The sequence below is a fragment of the Bos javanicus genome, chromosome 16 (genome assembly GCF_032452875.1).
Source record: "Bos javanicus breed banteng chromosome 16, ARS-OSU_banteng_1.0, whole genome shotgun sequence".
NCBI classification, from domain to species: domain Eukaryota; kingdom Metazoa; phylum Chordata; class Mammalia; order Artiodactyla; family Bovidae; genus Bos; species Bos javanicus.
Genome location: NC_083883.1, coordinates 81,592,340 through 81,607,195, shown reverse-complemented (window position 1 = coordinate 81,607,195; position 14,856 = coordinate 81,592,340). Strand labels below are relative to the sequence as shown.

Sequence of the window (14,856 nt, the reverse complement as noted above, 5' to 3'; positions counted from 1 at the left end):
CCTTTGTGTATAGATGAGCGAGTGCAAGGGGGTGGGCAGCGTGGTGCTGCCCTCCACACCCTGCCCAGGCAGCCCCGATGGGCACCAAGGGCTCCCCCCAGGGACAGCAGTGCCATATGCCCAGACACCAGAGCCAGGTGGGCCAAGACCCCTCGGGCCCCTCTCAGACCCCCATGCTGGAGGGAGGGCGCTGCTATGCTGGGCAAAGCCACCCGCTGGGACCCTCCCAAGTGTAGCACTCGAGCACTCAGCACCTCTTGGTCGCTTGCTGACTGAGTTCCTGGTGGGACAGCACAGAGCGGGGCCTGCTTCTCTGGAGGTGCCCAGTCCAGCCCTCCTGGCTCCATCCAGGAACTCTGGGGTTGCACGTGTGGTGGTGGGTGAGGGTGGCTGGCCAGGGCCTCCAGGTCCCGCTGCCCCCAGCTCCAGGCGGGCACAGGGCCGGCCATGCGAGACCCCCTGCTGGAGGCAGGCCAGTCGGCTCACAGGCGGGGCCCCAAGGCCCTTCCGTCCCTGGCCCCAGGATGTGGGACGGGAGCCTCCCTCAGGACCATACGCACAGTGGGGCTGGGGCAAAGGGGGTGTGAGGTGTCACTGACTCCAGAGAAACCCAAGCAGGCACCTGAGAGCAGGGTTCTAACGTAGGTCTAGTGATGGGAAAACGTGTGGACCACACACAGACTTGTGCACAAACACACGTACGCCCCATACACACACACATCCTCAGCCACACACAGCACGCAGGGCTGATGGCACCAGGCTGGCTCTGGATGCTTGGTCTACACACAGCTCAGCATCCCCCCTGGCTCAGGAGGGCAGGGGAGTGGAGAACCGGGTTTGGGGGCAGGCGTGCTGGGCTGTGGCCATAGAGGCTGCTGGCAGACGACCGCCTGCCCCTCTCGGGCCCCCACAGCCTCCCCACGCCATTTAGACTCCACTGAAAAGCAAAGCTTCTGGAAAGAATGATTTTTAAGGTATCATTGGTCACACATGAGAGTGAATGAGTTTATCAGCTCTTTCCTGAGAGTGGGGCGGGGGCACAGGACGGCTTGGCCAGGGCAGCAGGTAGGGCATGAAGGGGAGCAAGGCAGGTCCTGGAAGCGGCTCCTCCAGCCTGGCAGGTGGCGCAGAGACGGTGGGGGCCAGCCTGGGAGAGGTGCACGGAGACACCGGTGCAACCCGACAGCCCCAAGGAGGAGGAAGAGCAGGAGTCGGTGTGGACAGGGTGGCGAGGCTGTGTGCAGACGCGCAGTGCCCGCAGCCGGACAAGGCACAGGGCACACCTGCCCCCACAGGGGTGTGGGGAAGATGCCAGCCAAGCCACGGGGCACACCTGCCCCAGAGGGGCGGAGAGGATGCCGGCCAGGGTCCTCCCAGGTCCAAGGCAGAAAGCGGGCAGGAGAGGCAACTGGCATGGCTGCTGGCCTGAGACTGGCTCCTCACACCTGCAGTGGGACCGAGAGTCGTTAGGACAAGGGGGTTCCTGGGGTGGGGCAGGGACGCTCCCTTTTCCCCAGGCCTCCCATGCTGGGCAGAGCCCAGGCCTGCAGTGGAGGAGTGGGCGCCTACCGGCCCGTGTTCTCCAGGGACAGCCGCCCCAGCCCCTGGGCCCCCACACACCTCGGCACCCAGCGGGGGCTCTGGCTTCTTCCTCCACTGGGGCCTCTTGCCAGCTGCCGACTCTCTCTGCGTCTCCTGGTTCTGGGTATCAGGACAGAGACCAGGCTCAGGCAGCCACAGAGCCCCCTGGCCCACCCCTTCCCAGGGGAGGACCCCAGGCCCTCCTCCTTCCACCCTCTGACCCACAGGCTTCCCCACAGCCGTCCCGCGTGCAGAGCATCTCCACTGTGCTCGGGGCTGTCCCTCCCCTGACGGGTCATCCCACTACCACAGGCCTGCAGGGAGACCGGGGGCAGAGGGGCACGCACAGTACCTGCGGGCCCTGCTGTGCTGACTCCTGGGTCCTGCTGATCCATAGGTTGACCCTCGACGTCACCACCCCTGAGAGCTGCAAGTTCTCCTGAGAAGAGAGCTCCCACCTTGGGGCCGGGCTGGCATCTCCAGAGGGCCCCCCTCACCACATCCACACAGCCAGGCCATGGGACCCTCCCCTGAAGCTGTGTGCACAGCTGGGCTGGGGGCTCAGCAACAGGCATGGCCGGGCCCTTGAGTCCGCCAGACAGATGTAGGAAAGCATGGAGCTGTCCTGCAGTCCCCAAGCTCCAGCTCTGCAGATCCCAGGCTCAGCGGCCTGCAGATGCCTGGTGGGCCAGAGCCACTCACCTTGCGGCTGGAAGCTGGGCCCTCTCGGCTCTGGCCCACCAGCTCTTTCTCGAAGAGGTGGCGCTTGCTGGCGACATCCACAGGAGCCACGAGGAACTCAGTGCGGGACGGGCTTGCACCCTTGACAGACTCTGATCTCTGGGAGCAGAGAGCACAGGCTGCTGACCCTGGAGGGTGAGGGCCCTGGCACGCCCAGCACACTCCAGGGACCAGCCCACTCACCTGGATGGCTGAGTGGTATCGCTCCAGCTTCGGGCCTAATTTGACTGAGCTGGCTGGGAGCCTCACACTGGCACTGCAGGGCAGGAAGACAGGGCAAGACAAAGCAGGTGAGGCCCTGCCCGCCCACAGGACACCAGGCCTGCCCCTGTGCCCCACCTCACTCTGGCGAAGAGAATGCAGCCTTTGTATACAGACTGTGGGCGCTCCCTGTCCTCCCGAGACACAGTCCATTCAACAGGACACCCCAGGCCAGAAATGGCTGCTGTCCCTGCCCCGTGGAGTCAGTCCCGCCTCAGACACTGCTCCCCTCTCTCCACCTTCCACCCCCCTGGCCCCCAGGCCCCCCATCCCAGATCAACCCCATCCTGCCCTCAGGCATGTGGACTCCGCTCCAAGCCCCTCCTTTCACCGACCCTCCATCCAGAGCTGCCTGCAGAGCTCTCCCCACCTCACGCCCCTGCCGCCCGCCGCCCTGTGCCCTCGCCCCACTCTCGCAGGCTGAGCTCCCCTGACTGCAAGGGGCTCCAAGCCCTCGGTTCCCATCCTGAACCCTCGGAACCTCCATGCCTCATGGTTCCTGCACGTCTCACTCTGATGCGAGGGCAGTGACCCCCTCATCTCCTATGTCCCCCACACCCGCCGGCCTCGCCCAGGACCACCGGCCTCAGTACAGTCTCGGGGCAGATGGTGCAGCCCGCATGCATGAATCCCCAGTGCTTGACTCAAACGACCCCGGTGCACCCACTCCCCCCCACCACCCGGGCACCTAGTGGCTCAGGACGGCCCCTCCCTCCCGCCCCCTCCAGGCAGCCGGACCCTCCCCTTGCTGCACTTCGGGCCTCAGCCCCACGGCAGACGAGCCCCAGGGCCCCCAGGCCCTGACCTGCGGGTTAAGGCCACCTCTGAGCTGTCTCTCCGGGGGCTCATCTGGAAAGAGAAGGAAGGTGCCAGTGAGCGGGGTCCGTGGCAGCCACGGCCTCCACAAGGGAGGACTCAGCTCTCAGAACGCAGCCCGCCCTGGGGTCTCGCCCCCACCCTCCTCTGCACAGACCCCAGCCACACCCCCACAAAAGGCCCACCTCAGGCCTGGGGCACAGCCCCTCCCATCAAGCCAGGTCAAGAGACACCCCCCTTGATGCCCCCAGATCTTCTCAGGGTGCCTCCTGCCTACCTCCCCACTGCCCCGAGCCCTGCAGTGAGGGGCCCACGGCAGCCAGGCTCACCCTGAAGGAGATGGTGCGGGGGCTGGAGCGCTGCAGGGCGCTGCTGAAGGTGGGCGAGGCCCGTGTCGGCGAGGGGGCCTCGGGCTCAGCCTCCATGCTGGGGGTCCTCACCTGGACAGAGCAGGGGGTGAGTCACGCAGGAAGACAGGCGGCCTGGAGCCCCCGCAGGCCGGCTCACCCCAGCAGTCACGGTGGCAGCAGGCCAGTCCTCTGCTCCCACCCACTGCCTCGGCTGTGGGGGTGCAGCCACAGGCCCAGGGCCCAGCCAGAGGACAGGGCTTCCGGGGCGGGGGGCTTCTAGAAGCATCTGAGGCTTCCCTGGAGTCTGGGTCTGGGATGAGGGTGTGGTGTGGGTGCCAGGTGAGACCACAGCCCAGCCCCCTGTCCTGCGGGCAGCAGAGCAGGCAGGGAGAGGAGACACAGCTGGGGCTGGCCTGGAGGGAGGAAGACAGGAGACAGGGAGGCAGCCAGAGACACCGGGAGGACAGAGAGGCGGGGGGCACCACGCACCTGCAGAGTGACGGGCGGGAGGCTGCCAGCCCGGGACAGAGGCCCCACCGAGGACTCGGGCTCCTTCTCAGGCCCTGCACCCCCAGCACCCCGCTGCCCCCTGGGGCTGGATGGGCACTCCACTGAGGCTGGGTGCTCCCGGGCCAGGGGCCGCATTGGGGCCATGGCCCTGCCTGGGGCCGGCTGCGTCTCGGGGGCCGGGGTCTTCTCGAAGACAGTGGCTTTCTCAGACACGAGTCTCTTCTCTGAGATGCTGGCTTTGTCTAGAACCGCCCTCTTTCCTGAGAAGGCTCTCTCCTCCAGCACAGTGATCTTCTGGGACACGGAGCATTTACTGGGGCTGGGGGTCTCAGGGTCCAGGCTCGCTTCCGGCTCAAGTGTCTTCCCTGCAGCAGACGGCTTCTCGGAGCCCGCGGGCGCCCTGCCCGCCAGGCCCCCCTCTTCTGTGGAGCCGCGCTGCGGGCTCAGTCTCCGACCGGACGTCGACTGCACCTGCTCCTCGGGCGCCGGGGGCAACTGCCTGGCCTCAGGCAGCTCCGGGACGGGGGCCTCCCGGCGCCTCTGCCTCCGTTCCTGCCGCGTCCTCAGGACAGCCCGGACATCCTCCTCATCTCTGGGGTCTGCGGCCAGTGGCCGGGGCCCCTCTGCTTCCTCCACGCTCAGCAGTCTGAGTCGGAAGGGAGATGGCGGGAGACAGTCAGAAACGGGAGAGACCCCGGGAGCACCTGACCCAGGGGGAGGCCTCAGGGCGCCTCGTGCCCTCCCAACCCCTTGAACCACTGTCCCTTAAATCAGGATCGCTTTCATCTGCTTTACCCATCAGGCCTCCAAGGTATCATCTGAACAAAGCACTGCTGCTGCTGCTAAGTCGCTTCAGTCGTGTCTGACTCTGTGCGACCCCAGAGACGGCAGCCCACCAGGGTCCCCTGTCCCTGGGATTCTCCAGGCAAGAACACTGGAGTGGGTTGCCATTTCCTTCTCCAATGCATGAAAGTGAAAAGTGAAAGTGAAGTCACTCAGTCATGTCCGACTCTTAGCGACCCCATGGACTGCAGCCCACCAGGCTCCTCCGTCCATAGGATTTTCCAGGCAAGAGTACTGGAGTGGGGTGCCATTGCCTTCTCCGGAACAAAGCACAAGAGGCTTTAAAAAAAAAATTTATAAACGCCTGTAAGGTACAACCACTCCATGTTCAACAAACACCTCTCCTGTGTCAGGCCCTGCCACTTACAGATGTCAAGCAGAGACGGGCAGGGAGCTGGCCCGAGTCACACGGTGACGGGCAGGAAGCCAGCAGTGGTACCCAGGCCTCCGCGCCTCCACAGCCACGTGGGTGCAGCGCCGGCCGCACGCCTCGCAGCCCCCTCTCCAGGAGCCAGGGAGCAGCACACGAAGCTGCCCCAAACCCGGCCTGCAGCAGAGGGGCCCCTCCTGCGCCTCCACCCGCCCACCTGCAACTTGGGGGAGTTCACTCGCAGGCTGAGCCCGCTGCCAAATCTGCAATCTGGGCTCGTTTGGAGACGAGAGGAGACGCGTCCCCCGAGTGGGCCCTGTCCCTGTGGACAGGCGTGTCGTGGTGCTCAGCCTCGGGGCTGGTGGTCAGACCAGCGGCACCTCCTTCCTGTCAGAGACCACGGGGGTCCGCTAGCAGGAGGGGTCTGGGCTGAAGGGGCATGGTCGGCCCAGGGCCTGATGACCCCCAGGCCCTGCCCCCGGTGCTCGAGCCGTGCACTCTCTGACAGCTGCCTACCCATGAGCCAGGTTAGCACCCTCTCAGGAGCGTGGAAGGATGAGCTATGCTTATAAAATGCCCAGCAAGAGCGGCCCAGCTCACCCACACTGGTCCTGACTGCTGTCCTGACCAGAGTGGGGCCCGCAGAAGGTCAGCCCGCTCCCCAGGCAGGGGCGGCTGGTCCATCCTCAGTGGGGTCCCGCCTCCCACCCACACCTCTCGGGGGCCAGCGGGTCCTCGTCCCGGGCAGGTGGGTCCTCGTCGTCTGTGGCAAAGCTCAGGTTCCGGTGTCGCCGCCGGCGTTCTCGCTCCTGTTCCTCCTCATCCTCCAGGGTCCACTGCCGGGTCAGGCTGGGGGGACAGGGGGTCAGCGCAGCCTCAGGGTGATGCCCAGAGCGTCCCGGTGGCCGACACTGGGGGGAGGGGGGCGGCGGGCCGGACTTCACCCTGCACCCCCACTGGAACAGGGGGTCTACTCGCCGGGGTGCCCCACATCCCCACTGCGATGGGGGTCCACCTGCCTGGGCACCCCAGCACCCCCACTGGAATGGGGTCCACCCACCTGGGTGCCCCCACACCCCCACTGGAACGGGGGTCCACCCACCTGGGCGCCCCCACACCCCCACTGGAACGGGGGTCCACCCTGCCTGGGCGCCCAGAGACGTGGCAGGGTGGTCACTGCTCAGCCCGAAGGAGGCAGGTGAACCTGGCAGAGCCCAGCTTTGATCTGAGGCTCTTAGATGAACAGTTACTGAGAAACATCCCAGCTCCCCAGCTCCCCCAGGACGTCCCAGCCCCCAGACAGAGATCCCAGATGAACCAGCCATCCCCAAAGGGGAACCCAGGATCACTTCCCTCACCACCCAGGCGCTCCGTCAGCTTCCTTCACCTCTGAAAACCAGCCTTCCCGTGGGCAGGAGCGAGGGGCACAGCCTGCCTCTGGCCCCCGGTCACTCTCCCAGCCACAGTCACTCACAGTCACTCTCATACCGGTCCCCCTCATAGCCACCCCCCGGACCCCGCCTTCCACCATCCCGCCTCCAGCCCCATGTCCCTACAGCACCCTGCCCCAGCCTCCCACCAGTCATCCTCACCCACCTGCCCGCGCACCTACCTCCCCCCAGCGCCCCACCCCATTCTAGCCAAAGAGCAAAGAATCTCTGAGGAACCAAGCTGGGCCAGCCTCCCACTGGGAACTGTGGGGTCACAGAAACCCACCCGCCAAATACAGAGACAGGGAAGTGAGCCCCGCTCTGCACCAGGAGGGAAAGGTCTGGACTTCAGAGGAGGGACAGGACGGCCGGGAGGCCGGGGGCGGGGCCCGCGGGGGAGGGAGGCAGAGCTTCCCGAGGGGCCACAGGAGAAGCTCCGGGCCCTGTGAGCCGAGGGTACCGTCCAGCACTGTCCGGGCCCCGATGAGAAGGGTCCGGGGAAGGCTGCCCTCTCGCCTCCCAGCATCACTGCAGGGTAGTAAGGCCCCGTCCTGGTCAGCGCCTGTTCCCCAGCCTCTCCGCTGCCCTGTTCCTACCGTGGCCTCGCCTGCCTCTACAGAGCCTCACATGCAACCACGGAAGAAGTATCATGGGAGGAGCAGGCACGTTTCTAGGGGGAAACCCACAAATTTTATCAACTGAATGACATAAAACCTATCTAAAAAGCTTCCTAAAGGAAAGAGCCCCCAGCCCCTGGGGAAACTTCTGCAGGGCCAGGTCAGACAGCCTGCTTGATCCCCCCACCTAAGGGGGAGTCACTTCCCTGCACCTCCCCAGTCCTCCTCCCTAAAAGGGGCAGGAGCCACACCACCACCCTGACCTGTTCAGGCCCAGCATCATGTTCGCTGACCTGGTGTTTAGTAAACTCATTTTTTGAGCAGGATCTACATACAAGCGGGTTCCAGGGCTCCCCTGCTCATGAACAAAAGGACAGGAGGGACCAAGGTCAAGGGGTGGCAGTGCCAGAGGGGATGGAGCCCCGAGGAGCCGGGTGTGCTGGCAGAGCAGGAGCCCAGGCCTGGCTGGGATGTGTGGCAGTGGTGGGGGACACGACTCAGCAGAAGGGGCGACAGGGCGGGTCCCTGGGGACCAAGGGAGACGTGGGTTCACTCTGTGTGTGGGGAGCCACCAGGAGACTTAAGTGATGGACTCAGGACACAATTTGAAGGCAGAGTCCACTGGGTTTGCTGGGGGGCTGGATGGAGATGGGGGGCCAGCAAGGAAACGAGAAAAATGAAGGAAAGCGGGCTTGAGCAGCTCCTGGTGGTGCTTTCAGAAGGCTGGGGGCCTTCGGGGAGAGAGGGGTTCAGTGCGATGTCTGCAGCAGTGGTGGGGGAGGAGGGGCGGGAGGACGTGAAGGCTGAGGAGACACTCGACGGAGGAGGGAGGAGCCAGCCTGGTGGACCGCAGGAAGGGGATGTGCTGGCACTGCAGGAGGGGGCCCACCAGGGCAGTGCTGGGCAAAGAGGCTCCAAGACCCTTAGAAAGAGCCCGACTGGACAAGAGACAACCAGGGGGCTCCAGAAGGAGGAGCTGGTGACGCCCAGCATCTGAGAAGGGTTAACAAAAAGCTGTGTCAGAGATTTGCAAACAAAGTGTGGAGAGCTTGTCCCACGGGGAGAGAAAAGGCCATGGGACAGGGTGCATCCACCACGGTGCCCAGAACATGCCAGCCACCAAATGTGGCACCAGGTACAGGGGGCAGGGCGCTCCTCCTCGCGGGGTCACCAGAGCTCTGCCTGACCCATGGGAGCACAGAGGGGCAGCAAACCCTAGGCCCCACACTGGCACCTGCCCACACCTGGCCGTCAGGCATGCTGGCGGTGCAGACCTCAGCGCCCCTGCCTGTCAGGGCTCGACTCCCCCTGAGTGGGTGGGAAGGGCTCCAGCCCAGGCCCCACGGCCTTGATCACGGGGTGGAAACCGGACTACCCCAGGCCTCTGCCATCACTCACTCCATGGGAACCCACAGCCCCTCCAGCCAGGCCCCGATACCCTCGTCCAGTTGAGAAAGGCCCCCTGCACGTGGCTTCCCCTGGGTCCACACATTCAGCCCTTCCCCTGTGGACCCTCCCTCGAGTCCACAGTTTGGGGTCAGCCATGCGCTGCAGAGATGAGAGACCACCCCCCGCAGGGAGACTGGCCCACGGGGACAGGACTCCCCCGCACACCTGTGGCCAGGTAGGGATGGAATGCACAGGATTCCTTGGGCCTGAGCAAGCCTGTTCCCACATAGGCGGCTCAGCCCTCAGGGGAGCTGCTGGTTTGTCAGTGGAACCTGGGTCAGACAGCGTCAGAGCCTAGTCTCAGGGAAGTGACTCACCCAAGGCAGCTCCTTGCCCGGAGGGTGTCAGCCCAGGAGTCCTGAAGTGACCCCCAGCTGCACATCAAGACCCCTCTGCTCACCTTGGTGATGTGGCCACCCACCCCCACCACACCCCCAGCCCAAGAGAAACGTTATCTCCACCAACAAAGAGCGACCCTCCTTAAGAGAAGGAAGAGAGAGAAGGACAGGCTCCCAGAGGGGCAGGTAAAACAGTAAAAGCCCAGGAATGAATATACGGTACCCAAAGGCCCAGGGCAGTGCCAAAGAACGTTCAAACTTCTGGACAATTGCATTCATTCCACATGCTGCTAAGGTTACGCTCAAAATCCTTCAAGTTAGACTTCAACAGGACGTGAACTGTGAACTTCCAGATTGCGAAACTAGGTTTAGAAAAGACAGAGGAACCAGAGATCAAATTACCAACATCCGCTGGATCATAAAGAAAGAAAGGGAATTTCAGAAAAACATCTACTTCTGCTTCATTGACTACGCTAAAGACTTTGACTGTGTGGATCACGACAAACTGTGGAAAATTCTTTAAGACATGGGAATACCAGACCACGTTACCTGCCTCCTGAGAAATCTGGATGCAGGTCAGGAAGCAACAGTTAGAACTGGACATGGAACAATGGACTGGTTCAAAATTGGGAAAGGAGTACAGCAAGGCTGTATATTATCACCCTTATAACTTATATGCAGACTATAATAACTTATATGCAGACTACATCATGCAAAATGCAACTAGATGAATCCCAAGCTGGAATCAAGATTGCCGGGAGAACTATCAACAACCTCAGATATGCAGATGACACCACCCTTATGGCAGAAAGTGAAGAGGAACTAAAAAGCCTCTTGATGAAAGTGAAAGAGGAGAGTGAAAAAACTGGCTTAAAACTCAACATTCAGAAAACTAAAATCACAGCATAAAGGGTGGAAGGAGCGACAGAATTTATTTTCTTGGGCTCCAAAATCACTGTGGACGGTGACTGCAGCCAATAAATTAAAAGATGCTTGCTCCTTAGAAGGAAAGCTGTAACAAACCTAGATAGTGCATTGAAAAACAAAGACATCACTTTGCCAACGAAGGTCCATATAGTCAAAGTTATGATTTTTCCAGTAGTCATTAATGGATGTGAGAGTTGGACCATAAAGAAGGCTGAGCACCAAAAAATTATGCCTTTGAAGTATGGTGCTGGAGAAGACTCTTGAGTGTCTCTTGGACAGCAAGGAAATCAAACCAGTCCGTCCTGAAGGGAATCAACCCTGAATATTCATTGGAAGGACCAATGTTGAAGCTGAAGCTCCAATACTTTGGCCACCTGATGGGAAGAGCCAACTTATTGAAAAATATCCTGATGCTGGGAAAGATTGAAGGCAGGAGGAGAAGGGAACAACAGAGGATGAGATGGTTGGATGGCATCACCGACTCAATGGACATGAGTTTGAGTAAGCTCCGGGAGTTGGTGATGGACAGGGAGGCCTGGCCTGCTGCAGTCCATGGGGTCGCAAAGACATGACTGAGGGACTGAACAGCAAAGGGCCCAGAGCAGCGCTCAGCACTCAGAAGCACACGTGTTGGTGAATACAGTGACCAGTACACCAATAAAGGAAGCGGTGAGGGCGCTGACGTGTGCCTAGATGGCACCGGGTGCTCACAGGTGCCACTGACAGGAGGTGCCACTGACAGGAGGCCCCACCACCTTGAGGAATGCGGGGGGCAGGGGGAGGTGGGGCACCTCCATTCTGCGGATGAGGCTTCCAAGGCTCACAGGATCAACAAGGTACCCAAGGCAGGGTGGCCAGTAAAAGAAGGAGCTGAGGTTCCCAGCCAGGGCAGCGTGTTAACCACAAGGCCTAGTGCCAGGAAGGACGCCCAGGGAGGCTCCACCTTCTCAGGAGCCCAGGAGCTGAGCAGTCAGAGGGAGTGGGGTGCTTGGGAGGGGCCGGAATGTGTGGGACTCCCCAGCCCAGCTTGAGCTCTGGTGCAGGCTGGGGAAGCAGGTCTGGGGAGACCCAGCGGCCAACAGCTTGTCCTTTAGAGTGCCAGGGTCAGTGCACGCTGACACCCGGGGAGGTCCCAGCCACAGCCACCAGCTGAAGCCCCAGCAGCTGCCCCCACACCTCCCCCTCGCCAGGCCTGCCAGCCCCCACACTCCATCCTTAGAGGAAGGGATCTGTTCCCTTCTGTGGTTCGGGAAACTCCCTGCCCACTGTGCAGGGCAGAGCCAGTTCGGCTCCCTGCCCCAGGCCCTTCTTCCTGAGTCTGCCCTGCCCATGGTCAGCAGCTGAGGGCAGGGGTGTCCCTGCGGACAAGTTGACCAGCAGAACCCTTCCTTCCTAAGGGAATCGCACACAGAAATCTGCTGTGTGAGAGGTCAGGGCTCAGCTGCCTGGGGAGGGTTCGCAGGGGAGGGCACAGGGCTGCCCCAGGGCATTCCGTGGAGGCCCAGGCTCAAAGGGCAGGATGTGCAGAACTTGGGAGGGGAAGAACGGGTGCAGGCCTGACACCAGGCCCTGTGACCCGGGGCCAGTAAGCTGCCCAAGGGGAGCCAGCCTCCCCAGGCGAGGGGCCACTGTGGGTGGTCAGTGAGGGCCCCTCCAGCCCTGACGGTCTAGGGAGAGGTGCCAGGGAGAACCAAGCAGCTTGGGAGGTGGCAGGGCTGTGGGAGGCCGGGCGGGGAAATGATTAACCCCCAGCCGCTCTGTCCTGGGCACTCGACCCACCCTCACCCCCCGCGGACAGGCCCGCCCCGCCTCACCGGGAGGAGAGGGCTGGGTGCCAGGTGCCCATCCAGGGCTGGGCGTCTGCATTTCGACCTAGCGCCAAGGATGGGGGGCCCGCTGGCCCTCCGCTGCCCACTTGGGCCCTGCCTGGAGCCACCCTCCTCACCCCTTCCTCAGTGCCCCCCACCCTCGCCTTGGAAGCTCGGTTGACAGTGACTCACAGCCCTTCCCTCTGCCAGCTGGGGCTTGTTCCCAGGAGTGGGGCGGAGGGTCCCGGCTCCAGCTGCCTCCTGGGCAAGCTGCGGCTGCCCAGGGCACTGGGGAGGCAGGGCAGCTTCCCCAGGGCACTCGACCCCACCCCTACAGCCACAGGAGCCTGGGGCCTCTGAGCAGAGAGCCAGCGAAGACGAGACCCTGCACCGTCATCCTCAATGGACATCTGAGTGGACGCGAACGCCCAAATGGCAACGTCAGAACCTCCACCCACCCAGACTTCTCCGCACTACACAAGGCCCACACGTGCCTGTGCACACACACACACACACGAACACAGACAGGCCCCGCCTGGAAACACAGACACTCCCGCATCAGACCCACACGCAGAGTCCAAGACCTTGACTGCCAGCCCCACCCTCTGCACAGACCCTCCCTGGGTGTGACTGGCCTCTGAGACGCTGGGCCCCCATCCAGAGCACCGAGTGCCTCCTTTCTTTGGGCGTATCCTCCTCTCTCCAGACCCCACAGGCCTCTGCTGCAGAGCAGTGAGGACAGAGAGTCCAGGGGGACCCCAGCCCTGGGGGGGTGCGGCCATGGGGGCGTCCCTGGAGCTTGGGGCCCTTGGGGGTGAGGGGAGGGGAGAGTCAAGGTCCTGATGGGAGGGGCTGCCCACACCTGCAAAGGCAGCCTGGCCTCATCACCCAAAAGTCCGCCTGGGGCCAATTTCTACCAGCAACAGCCTTTGGGTCAAGGAGTAGGGACTCAGCTCCTGCCCATCCACTACATGGGCCTCAGTCTTCTGGGGATGGCGTGGGGGGGGGGGTCAGGAGATGCTCTTGGGGGACCCCAAGAGAAGTTCAGGGGTCACCAATCGCATGAGGGTGCTGCCTTCTGGACACCCACCCCCCCCCCCCAGGCTTCTCTGACCCTGTCCCCAGACCCTTTGAAGGCCCTGCTCATGAGTGAAGACTGAAGCGCAGAGAGGGAGAGCGCCAGGCGTGAGGTTTCCCAGCCCCAACAGCACCCCGAAACGCTGTGCCCAGAGCCTGAGCCTCATCCCTGGGAGGGCACCTGCCTGCTCGGCCTACTCACTGACCCTGTGAGGCAGTGCGGCCGCCTCCTCCCAGGAGGGGCCTCTCAGACTCTCCAGAGAAAGACAGGCAGTCAGGGGCGGCTCAGAAGCTGAGACTCGGCCGTTTACCTCCTGAACGCCTCCCCAGCCCTCAGAGCGGCCTCTCCGGGCTGGACAGCCCTCCGCAGGCAGCCTGCTCCGGCCTGCGTCCCCAAGGAGGAAGAGGGCCGGAACCCCGGAGGCTGCGCGGCATGGCCCCGACTCTGTGGCCCCCGGAGCAGTCAGGACCCCGACTCACCTGGACAGAGCCGCCCAGCTTTTCCTGCTGACCGACATGCCGCCAGACCGCCGAGCGTCCCGTCCGCTCCGCGCCGCCCCGCGCCCCGCCCGCGGCGCAGGTTGGCTCACCTGGCCTCTTATCCCGGGCCGCGCCCGCGCAGCCGCGCAGCCGCACCGCCTGCCGCCTCGGATTGGCCTGCGGGTGGGGACGTCGCGGACAGAGCCTCCCCGGTCCCCACCCCGGCCTCCCAGCCCAGCGCCCTAGACCGGTCGCCACACCGAGGGACAGACGGACGGATGGACGGGCGTACAGGCGCACAGGCCGCGCAGGGCGGGGCGGCCGCCCAGGGTGGGGACCGAGACTTCCTGCTCGGAACCTGTCGAACCAGCCCGCCGGGCCGCCCCCTCCCGCGGGTGCCCGACCGGGAGTGGGGTGCCCCGGGTCAAGCCCGCTCTCCGCCCGCCGACCGGCTCGACCACGCGAAACCCATCTGGGAAGCGGGCGGGCAGGCGCGCGTCTTGGGTCCGGATCCAGAGCTCTCCCGAGGAGCGCGCGGGACGCGGAAAACTGCGGGCACGCCCCGTGCAAAGCCCGCCCCTCCAGAAAGAAGAGCCGGGATCCCTTCTGCACACGCAGCGCTCAGGGCTCCGAAGAAGCCAAGGCTTCGGAGGTGCCCTCGGACTTTGGGCTGGCGGGGCAGGGGGTTGAACCCGGCCGGCTTCCCCCTTCCCCCGCTCCCCCTCGGGGGAACAGAGAACAGGGGAGTAGTGCGAGAATTCTGGAGCGAGTGAAGTACCACCTGGCTCCCTTTAGGTGCACGTCCCGCTGCGCGCGCCTCCCATCCAACAGGACCTCAGGGGACCAGGGAGGATCAGTGCCTAGCAGGGGAATCTTGTCTTCCCTGTGAATCAGAACTGTTGCGGCTCCCAGGGGAAAGAGGTGCAACCCCGACACCAGTAGAAGAAGACGGGACGGGGGAGGGGGGGAGTAGGAGGACTGGAAATGACGTGGCCTGCTGGGTCTCGCTGGCCAGCCTGGTCCCCTTGGGGCGCTGATCCGGAGCTGGTGGTCTCTACAGTGCCTCCCAGCTCTGAGATCCCCAGTGAAGGGCAAGCCTGCTGCTTGGGAGCAAGGAAGAGGGGGTGGCAACAACCTGGCCCCTGCATGCTGGGACTCGGGGCCACCTCTTCTGGGGCGCCTGCTGTCCCCAGGGACCCAGAAAATGTCCTTCCCTTGGTTTGTCAACTGAGAAAGAAAAGTAACCCTTGTCGTTGGA

At 63.5% G+C, this 14,856-nt stretch overlaps 1 protein-coding gene across 3 annotated transcripts; it reads right to left on the bottom strand.

Annotated features, from left to right (window-relative positions):
• Positions 1 to 991: 991 nt before the first annotated feature.
• Positions 992 to 14,053, bottom strand: LAD1 (ladinin 1). Of its 3 annotated transcripts, none has more exons than XM_061383776.1 (10): positions 13,599 to 14,053; positions 6,187 to 6,321; positions 4,239 to 4,905; positions 3,729 to 3,839; positions 3,389 to 3,432; positions 2,506 to 2,578; positions 2,284 to 2,421; positions 1,934 to 2,020; positions 1,621 to 1,701; positions 992 to 1,445 (listed from the first exon to the last, which is right to left on the bottom strand). In XM_061383776.1, exons 1-10 carry the CDS (start codon positions 13,634 to 13,636, stop codon positions 1,440 to 1,442), a joined length of 1,380 nt encoding a protein of 459 aa, XP_061239760.1. In that variant the 5' UTR covers positions 13,637 to 14,053; the 3' UTR covers positions 992 to 1,439. The 3 variants fall into 3 exon arrangements, with proteins under 3 accessions (XP_061239760.1, XP_061239759.1, XP_061239761.1); XM_061383775.1 differs by lacking the exon at positions 13,599 to 14,053 and adding an exon at positions 9,530 to 9,982; XM_061383777.1 differs by lacking the exons at positions 6,187 to 6,321; positions 13,599 to 14,053 and adding an exon at positions 5,055 to 6,180.
• Between the last annotated feature and the right edge of the window lie 803 nt (positions 14,054 to 14,856).